The sequence below is a fragment of the Vicugna pacos genome, chromosome 14 (assembly GCF_048564905.1).
Source record: "Vicugna pacos chromosome 14, VicPac4, whole genome shotgun sequence".
In the NCBI taxonomy this organism is placed as follows: domain Eukaryota; kingdom Metazoa; phylum Chordata; class Mammalia; order Artiodactyla; family Camelidae; genus Vicugna; species Vicugna pacos.
The window spans coordinates 27,260,092-27,286,698 of NC_133000.1; the positions used below are offsets into that span (position 1 = coordinate 27,260,092).

General features: G+C 37.1%; 1 protein-coding gene across 7 annotated transcripts in view; it reads right to left on the minus strand.

Moving 5' to 3' along the window:
- The window catches only part of DIAPH3 (diaphanous related formin 3), a 473,996-nt gene that overhangs the window by 315,795 nt on the left and 131,594 nt on the right, over positions 1-26,607 (minus strand). For 6 of the 7 annotated variants that reach the window (XM_072976641.1, XM_072976639.1, XM_072976638.1 and 3 more), the window contains 4 exons: positions 22,285-22,359; positions 22,127-22,196; positions 17,091-17,227; positions 15,124-15,229 (listed from right to left, as the gene is read on the minus strand). In XM_072976641.1, the coding sequence (XP_072832742.1) occupies positions 15,124-15,229; positions 17,091-17,227; positions 22,127-22,196; positions 22,285-22,359 (388 nt within the window). Of the gene's footprint in view, positions 1-15,123; positions 15,230-17,090; positions 17,228-19,320; positions 19,445-22,126; positions 22,197-22,284; positions 22,360-26,607 lie in introns of those variants that run through there. The other variant, XM_072976642.1, reaches the window with a different exon arrangement.

The window sequence follows — 26,607 nt, forward strand, 5'->3', positions numbered from 1 at the left end:
ATGTAATGGAAGCAAAAGAGGTTGTCTCTAGAGAAGCACAGGATTCTTTGTGGTTGTTGATGGTGTTCGTTTTCTAAGTCCACGTTCCAGCAAAATCTAACAAGAACGACCAGCCTACTGATCAATATGTTTAACCTCATGCTGTTCCCTAAATTGTCCTTTCTCCATCCCTTAGGGCGAGGTTTATATGAACTTAGAAAGACATTTTGGGTTAAGACACCAACGGGGTCTCCGTTCCTGCTGGCTGAAATATATCGTAATTGTTCTATTTGATATCTAAACACTAAAATCTGGCCAGCACGCCTCTGCTGTCAAAACTTGAGAGAGAGGTAAAGGGAAAACATACTTGAAAGAAAGAACTTAAAACAGAGTCTACCTTTCCAGTACACGTTCACTCAGCTGTGACCAGTTCGTGTCAAAAAGTCAAGTTTAAAATGCTTTCCACTTCCTTGCCCATCATTACCCAGTACCCACAAATGTGTTTTTTTCAGCATTTTAAAAGATCTCAAACAGCATACAAATAATGTTTCTCTACATTCAGAGAAATTACATTAGTATTAGTCGCCAGGGTTCTGGAAAAGATGCAAATTATAGACAACTGAAAGAAAGCAGCAAAAATAAGCAACATAAAAATTAGCAGCAAATATCTCCTAAATGGAAAGCAGGTATGTGCAGAATAATAGCAGCATGAAATTGAGGAGGAAGAAGGGAAAAGGATAATGCAAATTATATTCAGGAAACATTTATAAGGCAATTCTTCATAAAAGGAAAAAGAGGAAATTGACTTAAGCTGAAATAATAAATTTAATTCTTTAAAATCCCTTCTGAATTCTAACAGTAATTTGCCATGATAATGACCTATACCCACTCTGATTAACTCATCATGTGAATATGTCTAGATATAGCAAAATGTATTGTTTCCTTACAGATTAAAAAAATTCTATAATCAAGGTAAAGACCAATGAGTTCTTTCTAGGTTTTTAACCTACATGTTGAGATGTTTAGACATGATTTCAAACTGAGAGAGCATACCAGTATAAGTGGATGCCAATCTGGCATCTACAGCATAGAAATCAATTCCTCGGGACAGGGAAGAAGGCTCAGTAACTAAAAAGGTAAACAGGACACGTTGCCTATCCTAGTGAAGAGTAGGTATAATAATAAAAACACACTATGCACTAGAAGAGATCTGTTTGGTATATAACAGGAATATGGGGACGTTAAATAAAGGAGGGTACAGTTCAGTGGTGGAGTGTATGCCTAGCATGCATGAGGTCCTGGGTTCAAACCCAGTACCTCCATTAAGATAAGTAAATAAACCTAATTACCTCCCCACCCAAGGCCGGGGGGGTGGGGGTGGGGAGTGACCAAAAAAAGTTGGGAAGGAAAAAAAAACAAAAAAGGACCCAGAGAAACAACACTGACTCCTAAGGATTAATACAGGCAGCCAGGACCAATAGGCTCCAGATGTTCTAAGCAGAGGAATTAACACATTCAAAGACAGAGGCCCTTTTGTTGAGTTACAAGGAATTCAGACTTCCTGAGCAGCTTGTGAAAGTGGGAAGTGGGCAAGCAGGGGAAGGACTCACTAAAGACGGGGCCAGACAAGGAGACGGGCCAGGGGAGGCACAGCCTCATGCGCCAAGTTGGAAAGTTCTGATTCAGCTGGAAATAGGGGAAATCATAAAGGATTTTATGCAGAGGAGAGACAATAACAGACGTGTGAACGAAAATACTGCTACCATATCAGTAAACAAAGAATGCTGAAACCAAGTCATCAACAGCTTCCGCCAACCCCCAGTGAGGACAGGCCTGCAGCCCAGCCTCTGCAGCCACTCACAATGGTGCACTCTGGGCGGACTCAGAATAAGAAAGGACAGGATACTGGCCCTAGATAGCTAGGTGTTTGTCAAAAAATGAATTCAATGAGCCCAAATTTTTGCTTCCTCCCATACTTAGAAAAGCACTAAATTCTTTAACTTGAGGTGCCTGGTTTTCTTTAGATAACAAGTAATCTTTTATTGTTCCAACCACCTGGTCTTTGTTGTAAAGCTCCTATATATCCTAGCTCCTCCCCTGCCACTTTGGAGTAATCCCTCAGAGTGATCTGAGAGGCTGTCATCTCCACTTGAGTCCTCCCGCCAAATAAAACGTAACTCTCACCTTTTAGGCTGTGCATTTATTTCAGTCGACAGACGTAACAGATTCAAGTTAAGAAGCTATTGGAGAAGTAGTTTTGCTGAGCAATGAGGGAGTCCCGAATAACACTGGAAAAATTGGTAGCATTTGATGGTTGGGTGAGCATGCGGCTGAAGCAAAAGAAAAGAATTTACAAGTCCTCACAACCTCATTGTTCAACTAAAGAGGAGGTAGGACCATTAACAGAGACTTAACATACAAGGAGAGAAACAAGTTTTAGAGGAGAACAGGATAAATCCTGCTTTTTAAAGCTCTAGGTTGACATGTACATTGGGAATCATTCATTCATTAAAAATTAGTTATTAAATGCTGGGATATTAACAGAAACCCAAGGAAACAATGAGACGGTGATATTCATTATAAAGAATTGATCACATGTTCTGCTTGATGTTCCAAAAATGCAACATATATAATCTCCACTAATTTGCATTAATTACACCATCCTGTTTCAACAGTATGACAAAAGCTACCTCCCTCTGGGACTGATGAGGGTAAGAAAACAAGGAGCACCCTAAGTTAACTAAAAGTTCTATCTTTGGGCATCAGACTACAGTTCACCCTGTTTTCCTGCTAGTGCATTTCATTACTTCAAAGCCTGTTTAATGGTGTCTTCCAAGCACTTCTTGGAGCTAGGAGTGCAGCTATGAAAAAAAACAGAAATTACTATTAGAGAAAGAGAGGAGTCAAGACTGACTCCAAGACTTTTGGCCTGGGCAATTCAAAGGCTTGAAACTGTCATTGATTAATATGGACAGGAAATCATTCACTAAGATAGGAGAAACAGGCTTGGGAAGAATGATTAGGAGGCCCAGTTTTGGAGATGTTAAGTTAGAAATATCTATTATTGATCCTCATTGAAAAACATAGAGAAGGAAATTGGATATAGGAGACTCCAGTTCAAGAAAGAGATTACTATAGCAAGTGTACATAAAACCCAAGATCTTAGATGGATTCATCAAGGTGTTAGAACAGGCAGATAGCTAGATACAAGCAGAGAACAGGCGACACAGACCGAATGGAAGGAATTGGGCAAAAAGGAGGGACACGGGTCAAATGTAAGAAACCACATATCATGTAAGCACCAGGAGTCCCTGGGCAGAGAATGAAAAGCAGGGACGTTTGGGCTGATAAATAGTCACACATTTTGGGGCGACAAGTTGCCTGGAGACTGACAAAGAAAGGTAAGAAAAGGCAGGAATTTCCAGTGTCCAAATGTAACCTTTTGCTCATTATGCCCTCATTCCAATAAAATTAGCCTTGTAGATTAGAAGTATCCATCATTTACCAACACCATGACACTTCTGATCCAGACTAAATAAGGACAAAAATCCCTCCTCCCTCTGGGAAGGTGGAGTTAGGATGATACTCAGGGAATACGACCCTAAACGCTTCCCTCCCCAATGAATATTGCGCCCATTCATTTTAACACCCTACGTAATTAACCTGACAAAGAAACACAGGGCAGCAGCTCACCTGAGCCTGCCTGCTCTCCCCTTGAGAGTGTATTATCCATCCTTTAATAAATCCTCACTTTACTTTCTTTACCTCCACATCTCATCTCTGAATTCTTTCTGGAACAGGACAAGAACCTGGAACACCACTTACATCCACTGGCAACAAAGGGACTAATAGAGAGGGAAGAGGAGGTACAAGCACTGACTGGGACATTTCACCTGTAGGTTTTGATTTGAAGGTTGGGGAAATGAGTTAAAGGAAAGTGAAAAAAAAAAGCTACCAATGTGGTGGAAGATAAACAAGGAGATGGTGGTAATCCGGAAATATGGGAGGAAAGTGTCCCAACGGGGAAACTGATCAACTGTGTCAAATGCTCTAATACAACAAATAAGATGACTAATCAATTATTACTGCATTTGGCAAATTGGTGACTTGACAAGAAGTTTCTACAAGGGGACAGAACTGCTGTTTCACTTGGAAAACAGTATCCTCCTCACACATACCATATGCAACCAGTAAATGAAAGCATACAGCCATAATTGGCCCTAAAATAGTCTCCTCCTCACTCCAAATGCATCTTTATACTTTAGACATACAGCTTGTTAACCTTTAGTTTAAACAGGCTTTATATGTAAGACACATTTTTAGGTGTTAGATCATGGACTCAGTTCTAATAATTGGAAAGCAAATGCTATAAACTCACTTTTTCCTCTTGTCTCAATTACCAAAAAGGAGCCTTACATGAGAAAAGGTATTTTTAACATAAATTCTGGCTGTCAAGGCATGTCTGCACACACACGAACACACATGCCCCTCTGGAATTCAGGATAGATGAGGCTTTTCTCAAGAGCGGCAACAGACTGAAAATGCACTACAAAGGCTGAGACCAGCAAAGCCCACACAGCCAAGGATTAGGAAAATGAGGAGCCAAAAAGGTAATTACAAACAGTGGGCAAATTGTCAGCAATGTCCTAAACCAGAAGGTAAAAGCACATAACGGGGGACAAAGTAGGTAAACTGTAAGCAGAAATCTCAAAAGATATTCAATATGAGGGATAGAGCTTGTCAAAGGCAATCTTAGGAACAAGGCAAATGATCAAAGGAAAATCATTAGAAGGAGAAAGAGGTTAAACAGCAAGACAAAGATACACACCAGAATATGTATCACTTAATCAACAAAGTAGCTTTCTGCCCTTGAAAATGAAGTGAGGTTTCTTCATATGTGGACACAGCAGCAAAATTTCTTACAGTACACAATTTAATTTACTGCTATCTACCACTATGCCCAAAACAAATAGGAGAAAAAAATAAACACTTTATGCATCTTTAATCTTTGGTTTCTGACCCTTTTGGGATGAACGAGTTTAAGCACAAAATTCCAGGTCCACCAACAGGTTTGATGACTGAGCCCTGGCCACAGGCCTGTCCAGTTTTTTCAAAGGCCAGGAGTGCAGATAACTTCCTCCACGATTATGCTTAAGGAACTGAAAGGGCATCCGACAAACTGTAAAAGCAATAGGAGTTTACATTTGTTCAACATGTTTATCCTGAATATAAGTAGATGTTTTCACAAGTGAAATGATGGCTATCCTACACCAAAAACATCTCAGCCTCACAAGCTAACTTCATACTGGAAACAAGCACTAGTAAAGAACTTAAATAAAACTTCTATCAGAATCTGTAAAAAAGTACTATCTGGGGCTGGAAAGATACAGGTTACACTTTCATCTTCCCTACCCCATAGCAGAAATCACCCGTGTCTCTTCGCACAATCAAATTTCACATTTATCAAGTTAAAATGAGTAAATGATGCTTACAGAAAAATATTTTGCCTCCAGTGCAAATCGAAAAACTCCAAAGAATTTTAAAGTCTCATAGACTAATTCAGAATAAAATTAATTCAAAATAAACTAATTCAGAATAAAAACTAAACAGACTACATTAACACAGAAATAGAAAAGTGTATCAACAGATGTAAAGTCCTACAACTTTATTTATACTTCTAATTAAATGTTCAGATTCAGAGAAATAAACTACAGAATTCAAGAAGTCTAATTTAGATGAACAGGAACACTTGGATTTGAGACAAACCTGGGTTTTTAAACATTTATTCAGACACTCTCCTGAGATACCAATTTCTTCTGTGTCTTACCATTTTGTTGAAGCTCCTAGCATTGCAAATTTTCATATGAAACATTAGCCAGCTTTAAATTCCCAAGTATTAGCTTCTTCTGGGCAGGAGTGTATTTCATTCATGTAAATAGTTCTAATATCTAACATAACCCAGTACACAGCATCACTGAATAACTGACGGGTTAACTGTGAAACTTTGTAGTTACCTTTCAGTCATGAGTTAAGTTTATCTTTCTGGTAATCTATTATAGCATAAGTGAAAAAGTTTGGGGGGAGGGTATAACTCAGTAGTAGAGTGTGTGCCTAGCATGCACAAGGCCCTGGGTTCAATCCCAGTACCTCCATTAAACAAACAAACAAACAAACAAACAAACAAACAAACCTGATTGCCTGCCCCTACCAAAACAAACAAAAACTTTCGGAACAAAAACTGTATTATGGCAGCACGCTCCAGACAAAAATGTTACCCACTAGTTTATACTTAGGAGTGTGCTCCATACGACAATATGAGTTCACACCAGAATATTATTTTACTCTATTTCTTTAATGTTTGTTAGCTTAATGGCATATTATTTACCAGTCCAGTAATATTAATATGCCTTCAACATTTTGAGTCATACTGATACAGTAACCCTACTGCTGCAAACTTCAATAAAAAGACTCAAAACAGAGAGGAATTAAATCAATCTTTCCATCATACCCCAACCATGATCCTAAAAATAAATGCTCTGCTATACTCTGTATCCACCATTAAATGGGAGAATAACTTACTTGACATTTAAAATAACTTCAGTCATCTGTCGATGGGCATTTAGGTTGTTTCCATGTCTTGGCTATTGTAAATAGTGCTGCTATGAACATAGGGGAACATGTCCACCAGAAATTGACACAACACTGCAAACTGACCATATTTCAATTTAAAAGTGGAAAAGTAAAATAAAGTAACTTGAGTTAACACTAATTTTTTTGAGGGGGTTAGGAGATATTTGAAACAAAAGGAATTAGTAAATCAATTTATGACTACTTATTACAGGAAGACCTTCGTTTGGTTTTCGGCGAAATGCACTTTGGTACAGTTTGAGCATTTAAGGAGGAGGGGAAACAAAACAAGCAGAAGCTAACAAACTCTGCTAAATCCAAAAAGGCAATTTAAGCTATGGGTTGTTTCAATGTCGTATTTGTCAATTCCTTCCCAATAACATATTTCAAAGTACAGTGATAATTGAATTAAGAGTGATTTTTTTCCTGCTCTGTTTTAAATATGTTAATGAACCTCAACAACTTACACAATGGGGAAAAATTTCAATTTTTATATTAAAAAAAATACCATTTTTCCCTACTTTCCAAGACACAGAAAAATTCGACCAAATCAAAATTTTCAAGGATCTATTCTGTAATTGAAGTAAATGAAATCCATAGAGATTGAAGAGTTGTTTCTTCTTTAATGTTAAGAAAACTTGTCTTTGCAGCAGCCATGAGAATACAGCTCTCAGCCTTTGGCTGCAGTGAGTACACATGACCAACAGCCCCAGCTGCTGCCCCGAGACGTCCATCACAACACGGGAGCTGGAGCCACACTTCCCACGGGCAGCGTCTGACCACAGCAAGAACAATAAAATGAGCTTCATCCTGGCATACTCAGGTCTTCAGCTGGAGGATTCCCCATCCATCTTGCCAAGGCTTCCTAGAACTGCATGGCAGCCTACGACACTTCCACTCAACCCTTCTTCCTTCCCTCCCCGCTTCGCACTGAGTTTGGCATCTCCCAGGCTCCCCCAACTCCCTCTCCAGGTTCCCTTGGCGGCATTTCTTCTAGTCCCTTGCACATCAAATCCCTTGCTTCTCAAGGTACCCAAATTAATACAGGCTTGGTTCTACAAAGCAAGTTTCAGCAAGAGCTGAAATTTTCAAATTGTCTAATTCATGAGTATAATAAATGAAAGTTCGTATTTAGCAGAGCAGTTTCACTTTTTCTCACTGTTTTCTAAATGCGACCACCCTCTGCATTTTAATATGTAACCATGAGACGCTTGTTAAGACCACAATTTTCCCCCAGTGACACAATTTTCCCCCAGTGACAGTTTCAGAGACACCAAAGACTTGGCTCACGCTCCTGGTTTTTGTGTCTTTAGAAAATACATCCCAGGATAGAGAAATATCCACTATAGAAATCCTGAAAGGACAAACCAACCACCCCTGTCCACCGAATCTTAGAAGGATACATCTACCACCCCATCCACTGTTTCAGCAACACCGTCACTAGATCTTACAAAGCCCAAAGACGACATACTTAACGTCACTGAACTGTACACTTAAAAATGGCTAAAATGGTAAATTTAATGTTATGTATATTTTACTACAATTTAAAAAAAACCTAAAGAGAATAACAACTATATATTTCAAAGTGGGCAAAGAAATCACCAGAGTTATTTTTACTAGGCAATAGTATAAATAATTGGTCCACGGAAATACAGTCAAAACACAGCTAACCATCCGTATCTAAGGAATACACTGAATCAAATTTTTAGAAACCTGAAGGCAATTAAATAAAAGGATTTAAGCATATTTTAAGTAATCAAACTCAGAAACTATAGATGCCACAGGCTGACAGCTGACATCAAAGCACTAAAGACAAGAACAATAATTTCGCCCCTTTGAAACAAGCTTCTCAATTTCTCCCCTGATTCATGTTTGTTCTCTGAACAGAACTCACTCTTCTCTCTGTTAAGAAACTTTAGAAAACATGTTTTCACTTTTGTCAGTGATGAATGTAGGGGAAATACCCTGTAGTATCACATGAACCAAAATTAGTGAAGGTTTTGTTCCATTCACTCTACACCAAGGCACAGTGCAAGCACAGGCAGACCACCAGGAGCATTGCACTGAAGGAAAACGAGCCAAGACGGTGACGGAGGAGGGTCAGGGGTCTGCTCTCCACTGCCAGGCAATTCTCCCTGGGTCTCCTGAGTTTCTGCATATATTGCAAGTAGATGTATAGACAGCCTTTCTTCTACATGACCTTTACAAGGATGTTTGTACAGCAAACCACCTGGGAAGACACAGACAGCCTCTTCCCTCCAGAGCAGTAGTCTTTGGTTATTCTGGGGAGCTTCCTGGAGAGAACACTGATCACTCTGTATGTGCACCTGCCAACAGTTGGCCCTACAACGAGTCACCCAATTAAAACAGGTAGTAAGAAATGTGTCCTCGATTTTAGGTGAAGTGGTCAGTGACACCACATCAGTCCCGAAGGCACTCAGGTCAGCCTCAACTCACTGGCCATTATTGTTATGGATGAAACAATTGCCCCAAATGTCCTCTTTGCTGAACAAAGAGAAGTCTGTGCAATCCTTAACACCTCAGGGCAGGCAGAAAGAGCAATAGAAAAAAATGAAGAAAGCCTCCTGGTATTCTGAGGTAGACCCTGATGGTTTGCAGGATTTGTTCAGTTGACAAGATCTGGGACCCAGAAAGCCTGGCTGAGGTCAATATGGCAGGTCAACCTCAATCTACTGCAGGTCAGCCTCAACGTGCTGCCCGAAGTACTGCTGACCAGCAAGCTTCATTAAATGCTCTAGGAGACAGCCTGAACAGAGCCCACCATAGTCTGCATCAGTCGGAGTGACTCCCGCCCATGAGGGAAGAGTTTGTATTCTCTAAGCTCAGGGTGTCCTTCCTCTAACACAACCCACTGCAGCTGGAAACTGGGGCTGAGAATGCTGATACTTCAGCTACTGCTCTGGCTGTGGGTCAACAAAGTCCTTTGTTTTTAACCTAGGAGTTCTTGTCTTCTGACACCACCATGCTACTGTGCAGACTAACATGTCAGTTTACAAGTGTCCTAAAATTACAGACCCTTCGTGATCTTGACACTCCCCAGACACAAGTCCAAGAAGACTGGATGAAAAAGATGCCACAGGAAGGGAAGACTGAACAGTCCCTGCAGGCCTGGGGACACATACACAGAGGACATACATGCAGAAAAGCCAAACAGCCACCCTCAAAACACCAGGATTCCCACACTTTCTTTTCCTGACAAAATCTACCACAATTCCATCAGCCTTAAGACCAACAACATGGGTTTGAACAAACACTTTAAATCTAGGTGATGCTTCTGACACTCTAGTAAAGCATGGCTCTAACAAGAGAGAAGACACACAGAAAGGAAAATAATAATAATAATTAAAATCAAAGTGTGACAGATGCTAGAGACTGGTCCACCCTCACTTATTCCAACTGTCTTCTAAGGAAGACCTGGCCAACACAAGGGGCCAATCTCACTGGACCCTGTGATGGAGGGCTTGGTGCCGTGGTGGAAGCTCCACTGGCCACTGGCCACAGTGTCTCAGGTGCTGACCACAGCACAGTGTTGGGGGTGCTGTTTCCATCAGAACATTCCTCGGTGTGGTCTGGTATTTCTTCTTCTGCATTACTTACAGCTACACACTGTCCATACATTGTCCCCTGGGCCTGCTGGAAATTCTGTAAGGTCCTTAGTCCCATTTCCTGCTTAAAGTAACTAAAGAGGACTACTTTGCTTGAAAATGAAAACTTCTGCTTGACAAACTTGAGAAAAGAAAGCAGAGTACATTTAATGCAATATTTATATTTGTACTTTCTTTTCTGTTAAGTGTGACAGTAAGATTCTCTGAGGCCTGAGAATAATTTTATTTTAAATTATTTCTGGTACTTAGTTTTCTACTTACTTACTATATTGTGTGGGGAGAGGGGTGGAAATACGCTTAATTCTATCAGAATCACAGGCAGTCGCATTATCATCATTATTATTATTATCAGACTCAAGAAAATGTAACAATCCTCCTTTAAAAAGTACTCTGGAATAAATATACCTCGCAATAAAAGAACAATGAAGATTTTGTTAAATTTTACTATCTTCCACTTTCTCTAATTTAAAAGTAAACAACTGGTTTCTATTTTATTCAGAGACAAACGTTTTATTTTTAATTTGATTTGTTAATATCATTCTAGTACATTTTAATAAATGCAGCTTTTATATAGCTAATGGAATAAAATGGATACTTAGAGCAATAGCTTTATGGGAAAACCGATAACCAGCTAGTTCTAAAATATTTTTTATTTGTATTAAATTCAGAAACACTCAGAAAGTATTTAGATATTACTAAAGCCGTGCTTGATCATTTTAAAGGGAATAAAACACAATAAGGAATTCCAGAAAAGAGAATCTACTTACTTTATTCCCCTTAAGTTAGCTATCTGGAAAATAATACCTTTACTCTTAACTTAAGCTTGCTACCTTCTAGCTACTTCATACACTCAGCTTAATAATAATAAGAAATATCCACTTAAGAGTAAAAACCTACAACAAAATGGTTCAGGAGGGAAAATTAGAATTTGGAACAACTCTTCAAATTGTCTATTCTTAGTCAAGACAACACAAATTTACCCTGTGAATTTATCAGAAAAATGAGAAAGAAAATGAATTTCAATAATGCTAAAATGACCTTTTACTTCTTTATGAAATTAAACTTTAAAAACTATATCAAGAAATTTTAGTGCTTATAGGACATCAAAAAAATAACAACACTACTAAGCACAACAGAAAATATAACAATTACCCACAACTAAGGCAATTAGTTTCATAAAAGCAGAGATAACCAGCCACCTATTTCCTGGTAAAAATTTCTCAGGAATTGAATCCAATAAGTGACTTCCACAAGCACCTAGGAAGAGGTCGCTGCTAGCCCCTCTCCTCCCAACCGCTGTTTCCTTAACAGGAAATATGGCAAATAAGCAGTCGTTAAGAGAGAGAGCATCTCCACAAATGTTCACGGTAGCATTATTCCAAATAGCCAAAAGGTAGAAACAAACCACATGGTCACCAACTGATGGCTGATAAACAAAATGTGGTAGATTCACACAATTGGGTCATACTTGGCAATAACAACAAAAAGTGAAGTTCTGATAACATGCTACAACATGGATGAACCCCAAAATACTCTGCTCAGCGAAAGAAGTCAGTCAGGAAAGATCCCATATTGTATGACTCCATTTATATCAAATATCCACAATATGAAACTCTACACAGAGACAGCAGAGCACTGGTTGCCTAGACCTGGGCAGAGTGAGAGTATAGTGGGGCTATGGCCAAGGTGTGAGGACTTTCTTTTGGGGGTGACAAAAAATGTACTAAAACTGATTGTGGTGAAAATTGCACAACCATGAATATACATAAAAAACAGAACTGTACATTTTAAATAGATAAATTTTATGATACAAATTTTATAACAATAATGCTGTTAAAAATCACTTCAAAATTATATCAATTCTTCAGATAAATATATTTTCATTTCAAGTGTTAATGTCTTCTATAGAATAGTCATCTTAATTTCCAATTTTTAATTGATAGTTCTTATATTTTATCCTAACTATAAAAATATTTCTTCCATAATATAGCATCTTCAGCAAAATCAGAGTAAATACTCATAACAGAAATGAATAAATTTACCCAAGAAATGTTTTTGATTCATGTAGTGTGCTTTCAACTTCCTATGGTAATCAATTAGGATTTTAAAAGACCCGATTGATTTACTTTAATGTCTGGTAGCCAAACAAATTAAATATGTCAAGTAACCAAAACTTTAAAGGTTGTCATAGTCAAAACTTTCCAATAATAAGTCAATCATGTCATATACCTAGGCAAAACCTGGCTGTGTTCTTAATAAGCCCTCCTTTACCTGTTCCTACATAGATTTCAAACATCAAATAACGTAATGTTGTAAAGAAAAAAAGTTGGGACCCCAGTTTACCAAGATTTTTTGAACTTTTTACTCTGAAGTAATTATAGATTCATAGGAAGTTGCCAAAAAAAAAAAAAAAGTACAGGATGGTCTGGAATACTCTTCCCATAATTCTTCCCAATGGTAACATCTTGCATAATTATAGCACAATATCAAAACCAGGAAATTGAAATTGGTGCAATCCACAAAGATTATTCAGATATAACTGGCTATACATTCATTTGTGTATGTATGTACAGTTCTATGCAATTTCATCACATGTACAGATTTGTAACTATTACCACAATTAAGACACAAAACTGTCTGAATAGCAGAAGATTCCCTCTGGCTATTTATTTAGAGCCATATCGAACACTTTCCCAGATCCCATCCCAAACCTTTGGCAACCAGTTAATTGTTCTCTGAGAATGGCTCTCCATAATTTGGCTTTTTAAAGAACATTACCTAAATGGAATCACACAGTGTATAACCTTTCAGGATTGGCATTTTTCAATCAGAATTAATTCTCTGGAGATTCACGCAAGCTGTTGTATGTATCAATAGCTCAATCCTTTCTGTTGCTGAGTAGTATTCCAAGTACAGGTGTACCACAGTGTAACCAGCCACCTGTTGAGGAACATCTGGGTAGTTCCCAGTGTAGGGCTATGACAAATAAAGCTGTGATAAAAATGTGTGTATGTGTTTTTGTGTGAACAGAAGTTTTCACTAATAAGTTTTCATTAAATGCTTGCATGTTAAGCATCAATTTTCATATCAACACTGGCAATGTTTCTGAAAAAAAAAATATGAAGAGCACATTTAACCTCCACTGACTTTGTTTTTTTAATTTACCAAAATTACTTTTTAAAGCCAACTTTTACTGAACAGTTCTGCTAACAGGCCAAACAGCATACTAAGCATTTAAACCCATATCCTGTGTAATCCCTGTATCAACAATGAGCTGGGTACTGTGATTACTGCTGTCTTACAACTGAGAAAACTGGGGTGGAGAAAAGATTTGGGAGCTGACCCAGAGTCACTAAAGCTAATCCAGTAACATGTTACGTGATTAAATACAAAAAGTATACAGTAGGACATAAGGGTTGTTATTTGGGGGATAAAGTTTACATGTGACTTTTACATTTCATAATTGAGATCTCAAATATTAGATACGATCTCTAATATGTTGCACAAATAACCAAAATTGATCTAATAACCTACTGGTATTTGCACAAACACTGTATAAGTACAGGGTACATGAGTACTAGAGGAGAATTCAGATAAAATAATTGTTCAGCTTTTCCCTACAAAGCTTCTTTCGGGTTGACTCTTCATTAGTCCTGGGGTGAACAGGAAATCTGGGGCCAGTGAGAGAGTAGGAGAGGCCGAGGAGGGTAATGGTGTATGAACTAAGAGACCAGCCTACCAGACAACCTCAGAAGGAGTAGGAGCGATGTCAGCGCTGGACCACACAGCCCGGCCCCAACTCCAAGATGAGGAAGGAGGGTGCTTTTCCAGAAGGTCATAACTGGACCCATGCAATAGTGACCACACACGCACTCAGACCTTCAAGCCCGCCTGCTGCCCAAGAAACCCATCACACAGGGTTCCCAACCGCCATTCTCAAACACTGTCATCAGAAGTGGATTCACAAACATGTGAGAATGAATTATTCATTTGACAGTCCCTAACATTTTCTGATTTTTCATCAAATACCATGTTTATTTTTTTTTTTTTTTGACACGAAGATTTGGCTTTTCTATTCCTATCACAATGAAAAACAGTTAGGTTGGCTAAGGTACACAGAGCTTTAAAATAAAAATTAAAACTATAATATTTTACTATCAAGTGTAAAATAGATTTACTTCATAGCTACCAGCACCTTGGTTTCCAAATTTTTGTTGCATATTAGAATCACTTGAGGATCTTGAAAAATCCCAATAGCCAGAGCCCAAACACACCAATTAAATTTTAAAAATTTGTAGGTAGGAATTAGGTATCAATAATTACTTAAAGATAACCAAGTTTAATTAGTAATGATTGTAACAATAATTACAGCAATAAAACTCTTGTGTCTTTAAAAAAAAAGGGGAAAATTAAATGAATACTAGATATGCAGCCTGGATAGTATAATGTCTTAAGTCAAAATGCGACTTTTTGGGAGTACTTACAAATCTTTGAAAATCCCTACCTGTACCCTAGTCTCTTTACTCATGGAAACTCTCAACTTTTCAGATATAAAAATGAATATAATAGGAAGACATAATTCATTTAATTGCCAAAACTTCTTAAAAATTATAATAACCAACTATTCAGATTAAATAGAATGAATATTTCATGGACTATAATTATATATTTCACAGAAGAATTTAGCTAGTCAACTTCTAGGAACCTAAGGAAATAACCATGGTATACATCAAGTTATATCTATAAGATAAATTATGATGTAGTATAAGTTAGAATTCTATACATTTATTTAAACTGTTATAAAATAGTAAATGGCATTTCACATTATAGTATTACTATAAGTCAGTCAGAAACGAGTTACAACAATATGAATGATGGGCATGAAACCTACTTGCAATTGAACTGAATTGTTCCGAAGACCTTCCACAACAGAAGAAAACCTGTCCATTTTTCTCTCTTCTCCAGCTGATGTTAAAGCTTCTAAAACTTCTTCAAGGCTAATGGGACATTTGAAATTAATTAACTTGCAAACATCAAACAACTCAAATGACATAATACAACAGACTGATCTACTAAACCCCAGACATTACTCCTAGGCAACCAATAACATTTTTAAAGTAGATTACTGAGTATATAGCATGTATCAACATGAACCATATGTTTTAGTTCATTTATTCCTCATAATAACCCCATGATCTTATTTATTTATCAAGTATTCATATACTGCTTACTGCATGTACATCAGGCTCTATTTGAACCAGGCTACAAATATTAACTCTTTTTAACGTATACAATCTTATGAAGTAGGTATTGTTATCCCACCTTACAAATTAGGGAACTGAGGTAGAAAAAGGATTAAGCAATTTGCCTAAGGTCTCACATCTACTAAATTGTAGAATGCTAGAGCAAAGATCTAAGACCAGTCTGTGTAGTGAGCACTGTAAAAATGCTCTTAACCACTACAATCCTATAACCTCTTGAGTATAAGTAAATGAAGTTCTGGTAGCCCAAAATAAACATTAGTAAGGAATTATAGTCAAATACAAAGAACAACAGTTATGGAAAAACTATACTTGCTATTTCTTTGGAGAAGACTTATGTCAACGGTACCCAACATACAGTAAAATCCACAGTTTTAAACTGGGTGGAGACGTGCTGTCTTAAGAGATATTTACATCATTTTGATAACCCATTCTGAAATCAAGAAATAATAAAAATAAGGTGGAAGTGGAGGAAGAGGAGGGGAAGGGAGGAGGAAAGAGAGAAGAAAGGAAGAGAAGAGAGGGTATAAAAAAGAAGGGAAAGGAAGAAGGATAGGATAGGGAAGGAAAAGGGAAGAAGAGGAGGTAAGAATAAACATGAAGCAGAGAAGGAAGGGGAAAGCGGAAGGAGGAGGAGAAGCGGGAGGGGGAACACAGGAAGTAACCTACGTGTCAACATTAAATTCACTTTGAGTTTCCACAGCAAAATTAATATGGCCTTTTTAAAATGGGAACGTGCTGAAGCTGTGCTCCTGGCTTTGCAGCGGGAGCTGCATCCACAATACACACTACAAGTAGTTTGGGGGCAGAGGGCCAGGGCTCAGGCGCCCCTGTGGACTCACAACTAAGTCCAAATTGAGCAGTGCAGGGGTCACCGCCCCCCAGGACCTCCACAGCACAACCTTCAAACGTGTGCAGGAGGCTCCACTTACAGGGCTCTGCCTGCCCTTATATGAAGAGGGCTATTTCTGCCTGTTCTTTTGTTTTTCAGTTTTTAAATCTCTATACTTTAGAAAAGGTATTTTAAATAATTTGAAAATGCTTCCTCGTAGTAAGAATCCCAATCTTCCTTAAAAAGAAAAAGGATTTCTCTTGATTTATCTTTTAATATGTATGTAATAGTCTTTTAGTTACAGCACTAGCAATTGTGGATAATGTCTTTAAAGTTAAAACTTCAGTATACACTTTATGGTCAAGGACGTTGTACCCTCAACCATTACATTATCAATTATTCAATTATTGTTGAATTAATTCTACCTGGAAAAAAAGTCATGTAAAAAACAGAATCAAGTCACACATTTTTTTAAAGTTTTCATTTAGAATTTTTATTTAAGGTTTGAACTCTGAACAGTTTAAATATAATGAAGAAATCAGTTTTTCAGAGAAACCTGTTAGCCTGTAAGTACTATAGTTGATTAAGAGAAATAATCACTATTCAAACATTTCTTTTTAGCCAATAAGAATCTCAATCAGCTGCTTAAATAGACTTTCTTTAGTTAAAGTAAATTCTAGTTTAAAATAGAGTAGTTAAAACATTATATGAATGAAACTGTCTGAAATGATTATGTAATTAGAGAAAGAAGCTGAGAAGACTTACATGCTTTCCTCCCCAACAATGCACACTGCAGACAGGAGTTTAACCACATCCGTCATCATACTGGGCTGCTCCGGATCAATGGCTCTGGCTAATAAAGAAAGACTCCTCTCTTCACTCATAATTCTTTCCAAGCCATACTACAATATTTTGGAAACAAAAAGTTACATCTTAGTAGTTAGCTGGAAAAACACTGCGCTAAAGGAAATGTGGGGTTTTTTTTAAAGTGTTTATAAGGTATTTGTACATGTAGTAAAGCCAGAAAATAAAGAATTTTTAAAATGTATAATTTTTTTATATTAAGAACTATGAGAACCAGTCAAATATGTATAACCCCTCAAATGTGATTTTACAACAATATGACTGATAGCAGCCAACTGGAGAAAGGGAGAAGCAGTGAGGAATATTGAGATTTCCCAACAGAAACATATAAAATGGACAGACAGATACTCAACCAGACGGTTAGGCCATGAGATGCTTCCCTGGGGAAAAATCTGTAAGAGGTACTCTACCACAAGTAAATGCAAAGACCGATGGCCCAGAAAAATATTATGTGAACCACATGTGCAGTGTAAAATTTTTAAGCAAAAAATAAAACAAATTTTAATAGAATTATTCCAACATATCCAAAATATTATAATTTTAATAATCAATATAAAACATTTATTGGTGAGATATTTTCACTTTTTTTCCTTCATAAGTATTCAAAATCCAGTGTGTTATTTCACACTTACAGCACAACTAAGTTCAGACTAGCCACATTTCAAGAGCTCAACAGCGACAAATGGGAACCACAAGAACACAGTGCGTGCCTAACCGGCAACACTTACTTCACAAATGGGCCGAAGCTGCGAGGTGAGCTGGGTGATACCATAGCCACAGGAGTGTATGTATTCTGATCAGAATAATATTTTGTCATCAGAAAGACAACACAGTTGTAAACACATTACATAAATGGGATAATTTTGGATGAGGACAAAGTTTGCTACTGCCAGGATATCACATCCAATTAGAAGATAAGGAGTTATGTTAATGACTTAGTGTTTTGATTTAAGGATGGATGGGCCATCTCTCAGGGCCCCACTAACAATCTATGGAAGATAAATATTAAATAACAGAGGATGAATAGAAGCAATAAAACAGTACTATTTATCTATCATACATCCTAAAGGATCCTTTTAAAGAGTGAGAAATTAGTTGATTAAAATTACAACTAAGCACTAAAAAGGACCTAAATTCCAATTATAAACCTGTAAACTATGGCTTAATTACCAAAGTTAAGCCTATAACAAGCTTAGACCCAAATGCTTTGATTGTTACGAAATCTTACTTGTAAGTTTCCTGTCTCATCTGTATATGGCATTTATGTAGAAAAGTCTCACACTGTTAATGAAATACTGCATTTGCTTTAAACCACTACCTAAGGAACACAGGTACAAGAAGGAAGTACAATCAGAAGGGTTAATAGCCCAAGGGTATGATTTTTGAAGAGACTTCTCTCTCCTACTGGTGACCAGGAACATTTACAAAGAGACAATTAAACCAGCCAGGAAATGCTCACTTTTGTGATGCCCTCGGCTGTTCCATAACTGGAAACAAAGAAAGAAAAAGCAGGCATGGGGCCAGAGACTACAATATGCCTTGATAATCATTCCAGGGAACTGTCAGAGGCTTATAAAGTACCACTTAGATCCAATTCAAAAAGTCAATCAGCCAATGATTACCAAGCACCAAAGGGCTGGCTCTGCCTGATACACCTGAGACTGAGTAATGCTGGCCTCCAGCACTTCCCTTCACTTCCCACCCACCTGGCTGGCCTGAGTCAGCATCTGCCCTTCCCGGATCTACGATCCTCTGACTTCTCCAGCCACTCAAGGCAACAACTCATACTGATTTCCTCCAAGTGATACCACCTACCTTCTCTGCCCAGTCCTCTGGCCCTAAACCATGTGTCAAGAGTAGAATAGGAGCATTTTCTGATGTTCATGGTTTTGACCAACATCCTGTGACCCCAAAGCTCCATCACGGGCAATATTCTCTGATTTGGCTAATGTAAAACTGCAGTGCTCATTTTAACACTGGAATGAGGCCAGATCACCACTACTGAGTATCTAGAACTAAATACAGAATTGCTGACTACTTGCATAAAATTACTCTCAATTATTAAAAAAAAACATAAAAGTAAACAAAACAAAACAAAACTCAATGACTGTGAGAGAAATAGACAACTTACCAGTGCCGGCACTTAAAGTACATTAAATGAAGGCTATTAGAAGGTTAGAGAGATGGTGACAGACTTTGGAAGGTCTAAGAATGTCTTTCCACTGAATGTCAAGGGCCCACTCCAGATCATATGAAAACTCACATGACCTCAACTAAGGAACAGTGCTAAGTTCCATCTGCATTCTATTTGAGGCCTATTATTACTTAATAGACGGAATTTCAGGCCACTGGAGGCATGTTGGGTAGGGGGAGGTTAACATCCTAAATTCCTGTGTAGGATTCCCAACAATACACAAATAGTGGTGCTGAATAACCACCCACAGTGAGTTCATCCTAGCAGCAGAAATAACATGGGGCAGGGAGCTGACTTCAGGACCAAGGCGTCTTCACTGTCAGTGCACACTTCAAGAATACACAAAAAATTAACTGACAAAATGAAGCCCCTGTTCTAATTACTTCTTAATTTAAAGATATGTAACTTTTCATCTTGACTTTTATTTTATTCAAAATCTACTTCTATTTAAAAACTACTACAAAGTTCAATTTAGTGTTATAAAAATTCAGTTTCATGTAACACTATCAGATTTGCTCATAATAGAAATTATATCATTAATTACTAGTACCAAATAAGGTATTGTAATTTTTTAAAGCCTATATTTTTATCATTCAGTGAACTTCTATAAAGACTGCACAATGAGGTACAGGAGAAACTATCAACCAATCATGTACAAAAAAATCTACCAAACAATTTCATATATAATTAGGTTTAGAATTTGACATTATAATACAATTCCAAGTATCAGTAACTTTTTATTTGTATTAGCATGTAATACTAATAGACATGTAATAGGTGTGTAATAGACAGGTAATAGACATGTAAAAGACAATATATTCCAGCTCCACATAAAAAACTATAAGCAAAATAACCTATTATTAAAAGATAATAAATTACATTATACTAATTAGAATATAAATACATAAAGTTTACTCCTTTCCCAATTCCATCTCAAACCAAGCAGAAATATTACCTTCTACATACCACCTCGCTTAAACCACGATAGTCTTCTCAAATTCCAGTTATGATCCAAATGCCCCTTTGGTTTGGAAAAATGTTCCTGGATTTTCTCTACTCTCAGCCTCCACATCACAAATGAAATTTCCAGTTTCTACGTTCTCACGTTAGAAGGGGCCTCCCTAAAGCAGTGCTACACACTTAGTGTGGTGCGATGTCTCCTTATGAGCAGTTTGGTTCCTTTATTCATTTACTCTTAAAACATATTCCACAAAAGGCTACATATCTAAAAATCAAATTCTCATAGAACAGCGAGTTCAACATAGAAAGGACTTGTGATTTCCACATAAGATATTTTCCTTGAAAAATCATACCTGATTGGGAAAAGCAGGGAGGGAAAAAATATTTCACGGGTTAAAAACAAAAAACTTAGCCCCAGAAAATGGCAAAAAATCAATAAGTCAATAAGAAAAATAATTAGAAAATATAAATACTTGCTATATTTAATAAGAAGAAATGTAAATGCTAGTAATTTAAGTACAAGTACCTAAGAAGGAAGTCCTCTAAAGGCTTATTTTAAAACTGAGAATAAGGCAAAATACTAAAAATTAAAATTAATCAGAAAGGCACAGTTTCACTATAAAACACAAATCATCATGCCACCATAGGTAAAATTTCCTCTCCTGCTGTCTAATGGCAATGGAAGCACCCACCGCTACCACACATCATGAGGTAGATTTGTTTAGATGCTGGAGCTAAAGACATGGCATGAGCTGGAGTTAATTTCCAAAGTTAACAGTCCGGAAAAAAAAAAAAAACAGCACCGTCAGGCAAACCCAACTTCAGTACAGAGCGTAAAGTATTTCTCTCTTCTAATGAATTCTCTTTAAAATATATAAACTCTGCCGATCCACCGTATTTTATTTGGTCTCAATGTTACAGATGACCTTTGAACATCACAGGGGCACAGAGGGCACTGACCCTCCATGCAGTCAAAACTCCAAGTATAACTTCTGACTCCCCGAAAACTTAACTACAAATAGCCTAATCTTGATCGGAAGTCTTACCCATAACATAAACATTTGTTAACACATATTTTGTATGTTACGTGTTATATACTATATTCTTACAATAAAGTAAGCTACAGAAGAGAAAATGTTATCTTAAAAAAATCATAAGGAAGAGAAAACACATTTACAGTACAAATATGTATTTATTTTTAAAAATCCTCATTATAAGTGGACCCATGCAGTTTAAAGACATGTTCCAAGGTCAACCGTACTTGTACTAAGCATCACTGCTCCACTTCTGGGACCTGCACGTGTCTGTTTACATTAATCTCATTAAAGGTTTAAATTCCAAGATTATGAAATCTGTCTTTCCAACTTAATTCTTTGGTAATAAGTATTACTGCAGACCATATTTAATAATCATACTTTAAAGGTGATTCATGCTATACTTTTGAAAAGTAAAAGAGAAGAAGGAAGCGAGGAAGAGGGGAGAACAGACAGGCAGGTAGAGAGGTAGGAACAGAAGACAGTAGGGAAAGAAAAGTAATCTGCACATGAGGAGTTAAGCACCAGAAGAAGGTCCATTCATCCCCAAGTTTCTCCTGTTGAGAGACAGTTGATTTGATACAAAACTAGAAATCAATACAATTCAATATTTTTCCATTATGTACTGAACAGCTTATCAAAGCAATGCATCATGCATAGTGCAAATTCCATATTACACATCTCTTTTCCCTAAGACTTCTCTAAGAACTGATGAAGAACAAAGACAATACAATTGTCTATGTACATACCTGTGTATTCATCAAGGCCTTTAGACATTGTATGACTTTGTGCTGATTCTTCTTTACAATTTTTTCTTGTCTGCATTGGCATAAAATATATCAGTGTTGGGATCATAACTGGGCATGCAAATGTAGCTGAACTGGAAATAATGATTAGCAATACTTACATTTTGCCACTAATCAGCTTTTCCAAAATGTCCAGTAATAATCCAAGCCCCTCACGGCCAAAGCTTTCCACCCAACTGAAAAGCAGAAAGAAGGGTAGTTATATAGTAAGTCAGTATTCTATACTCACAAACAGATTGCACTTGTCATACTCCAGTCATAAATACAATAAAGGAAGAACACAGTACCCAAAATCATTCATGACTCATAATCTAAGTTGTGAAAGAAGCAGCAGTGGACAGGATGAGCCAGTGGTGTGCTGAACCTAGCCTGCATTTGGCTGGTGAGAGTTGAGTGTGCCCTGCTCTTCCATGCCCCATGTCCAGTGACATCACGTTAGTAGCTTAAAATCTGTGATGTTGGAAATATTGACACCATAGAAATCAGCAAATGCTGTCAATCAGAGCTCCCCTCATCCAGAGACCTGGTTGTTAAACCTTTACCAGCATACCACTGGGTAAGCCTCACTGTGGACTGTCCCAAAGAGCAAAAATTGGGCAAGTAAGCAAGGTTTAAAGAGAGAAGACTCCAGTCTACAAAAAGAAAACGATTACTGAAAAAATTAGTCAAAATATTGAAAAAGTATGTTTTAGAAGAATCTCCCAAACCACTAAAATGCACCCTTATAAATGTTAACAACTTCTTAAATTTCAAAGCTGAATTGTTTTTTAAAGAGCTTCATCGTTACTTTTAAATGAGTGTTTTTATCTGGATCAAACTGCCTCTATTCCATAAACCCATTAATATAACCAGAGTATGAATGTAATTAGTATATTACTGCCAATAGAAAGCAGCTGATATTGATTATTAAAAAACAGCCTTAGTAGAAATTAGTGATGTGGAAAGCCTAGGATAATAAATCACAGTAACAATCTGTCTTTCAAAAAGTGGAAAAGAAAAAGATATATATGATGTTTATGCATATTTCTTTGTATATATGTGCTTGTATATATATTTGTATGTATGACTTTATATGTGTATGTGTGGCCTTTGAAAAACAGAATGGTAAAAATAAAATTTCACCCAATAATCAAAAGCAGGATGACGTACAGAATTAAAAAAAAAATTTAAGTCACATACAAAGATATACCATTTTCTTATGACACAATATTACATTCCTTAGAAAATAAGAGTAAAATCCAAATGTAACATAGTTGCATGAAAAATAAAAATATTGTTTAAAAAATTCCACCTCCTTTATTTATACACTTTATTTATACACTCCTTTATTATGCACTCCTTTATTTATACAGCTTAATCACCTACAAATATTCTGAGTTTCTGACTTTAACAACCACCCCAAAAAAACAATTTGCCATTTGGATTGGCAGACTCTTGTCAAACTAGTTTACTCATCACTTCTCCTTGAAAACCATGAAATAACTAATTCAAGAATACAGGGGAGGAAGACACTCCCCTGTAAAAGGAAAGACTGAAGATCACTATCACAGTTAAGGTGATGAAAAAAACCTCAATACAAGTTGGTGTTTTCAAACCAGATGCTACTTCAAAAGTGAAGAATTTACTCTCCACTATCAGCAACATACGGATTACCTGTAGGCATTTCAAACCTTGTTTTCATGTTTCATGAAAACACCTACAGCATCCTTCTTAACTGTTTGCCTTTTTGACGTCCTATTCTGTATTTATCCTTATTTCACATGCAGTAGGGAAGCTTGAAATCAGCACAGACAGGGTAATTGGAGAGTACCAATTACTCGGCCAGCACTGAGATGCACGGACAGACCCTTCATCAGGCCTCCTGTGTCAGTACCTCACAGTGAAGGCTTCAAAGTGAATGCTCAGCCATCTCTATATTCAAAAGTATATCCATAAAGATATTTGAAAGCCATTATAAATGGTTTACGATTACTCATACTGCTGTCACCTTCAATCATTATGGAGAATAAACCTAGTATTCCTAAAGCTGCCGTATTAACAAACTATACAAAGTAATTTAAATTATGTTAATATAACAAAAAGAGCTTGTTGCACTTGGTATGCTTCTGCTGGAACCCACTATAAAATTTAGGAAGCATATCAATCCAAGTAAATCACATCTGAGTAATAAACAGTAGAACACAGACACACTGAAAATTTATCGCCCCTTATATAACAACTGTAACTAGAATACTGGAGCCCACAGAAGTTCTCAAATCAACTATTTCTGGACCCACTAAATAAGTCTATTCTACACAGTAGAATCTAAGTCTCTAAAGTAAAACTCAGGTCCAAGCAGGAATATGACATATAAACTAGTTCTCTATAAAAGAGACATTAAAATTGAATGTAAAGAAGCATTATACCCAATTACTTGACACTACAACTTTTTACCTCACGGCAGAAATTGATCTCTCAACAACAATAAAATCAGAGAGGTTGGCAACAGCCTTCTAAAAGCCAGACTACACTTTACATTTCATAAAATATATCAAAAGCAAGAAAAGTCAGACAGGGTTCAGGGACAAGAAACTAGGATGCTTGATAACAAATTAATATTGTAATATTTAAACATAAAAAGAAAGCTGAGGAAAGTACTTATCGAAATGGTAATATTATAACAAACTAAATATGCATTAAAAGGTTCCCTGTTTTTCTTAAAAATTTGAGTGTCTAACATATTGTTGTATTAACAAGTTATCATTCACAAACCCACTCTCTCAAAACCTTTGCTCTCACCACTACTATTTTCAGCAATGTTGTTTCTAAGGACAGGGGCCAATATCACTTCCTATCTCTTCTAGAAAAGATGTTCAAGATAAAAAGTGATATTGAGTAGGTAGGTCTGCAGCCCTGACAGAGGTTTATTAAAATCCATAGCCTTCTACAGAAGTGAAAAATTTCTCATCATCAGTTTAAGAAGCAACCTGGAAAAAAAATTATCAGCTGATCTATAAATGATCAATCTTCAGGAAACAAAATCTGTGCTATTTATTCTGTGCCTGTCAGCACAGTACCATCAGGCATTATGCGCTTTAACTAAAATCTGCATTCATGGATGAATAAGCACTGTGCAAATGTTTTTTTATTCATGAATAGAAATGACATAGAGATTAGTATGACATTTGTATTGGGAAAAAATTGCTTTAAAACAGCAAAAAGTAATGTGTAATGTGCTAAGTACTAATTTAACACAAAATCTACCTCTTAAAATTCTACAACAGGAAACATCAAACCCTTCTCTTTTAATTGCTTCAAGAAAAACTTCTAAGTGTATTACCATTTAGCACTTCCTAGTAGGGATCTCAGTGCAGGAGAAAAGAAGAGGTGAAGAGGTAACAGAAGGGGAAAAAAAGGAGGCAGGAAAGGGGCAGCAGGTCTCTGGGATTAAATGTTCAAACCACCTTTAAATGTTAAAAGTGGCTTCAGCTTTGAAATTGTTATTGCTTCCAAAGAGGATGAAATCAAAAGTGTGCAAAGTGGTTTCCAATGTATTTTTGGCTTTATGAAGCAAATACAGTCACCTCATTCAGCAGAAGAGACAATCAGGTCTCAGATTTACTTCCTGGCCGAGGGAACCAAAGCACAAGATCTATGTACGCTTCCCACAGGCTCAAGTTAAAGTTATTACCTCTCTTCCCAAAGGTGGTCTAAGGAAGGGAAAGACAAATGTGTCACGGACTGTCAGAGTTGGAATAAACCTAACAGAGCATAAAGGCAACCTTACCTGTTACATACCCCTACAGGATAGGGAACATTTCTTATTTGTCTCTATCAGACCAAGCACTCAAATGGTTTTAGAATGAAATTGAATCTCCTTCCACTTTTATATATTGTTGACCCTTGAACAACACGGCAGTTAAGGGCACTGGCTCTCCACGTGGTTGAAAATCCACATATAACTTACAGTCCACACTTTATATCTGCAGTTCCTTTCTATCCGAGGTTCGGCATCTGCAGATTCAACCAACCTCATGTTGTGTAGCACGGTGGTATTTACAATTAAAAAAAAAATCCGCTTATAAGTGGACCCATGCAGTTCAAACTCATATTGCTCAAGAGTCAACCATATAAGGAAAGGAACATGCAGACAGAAGTTAAGGTTGCTCAGAAAGAGCATCTAGGTCTGCTGATGCCAGGCCCCCACCCTTAACTTTATGTGCTAGAAAAGGACACAAAGTGGTAACATTCCAGGCAGCACCCCTGAGCCTGTCTCAGTCTTCATGCCAGAATCATCAGTTCTGATTTCACAACTGGTTCTCATCAATATGGAACCAAGAATGATGACTCTAATCCCCTGTCCTACATCACACTTTCGGACTTACTGACCCCTGCTCTAAGGGTAATGTTTCATCACTACTAAAACAAATGTTCATTAACCAGGT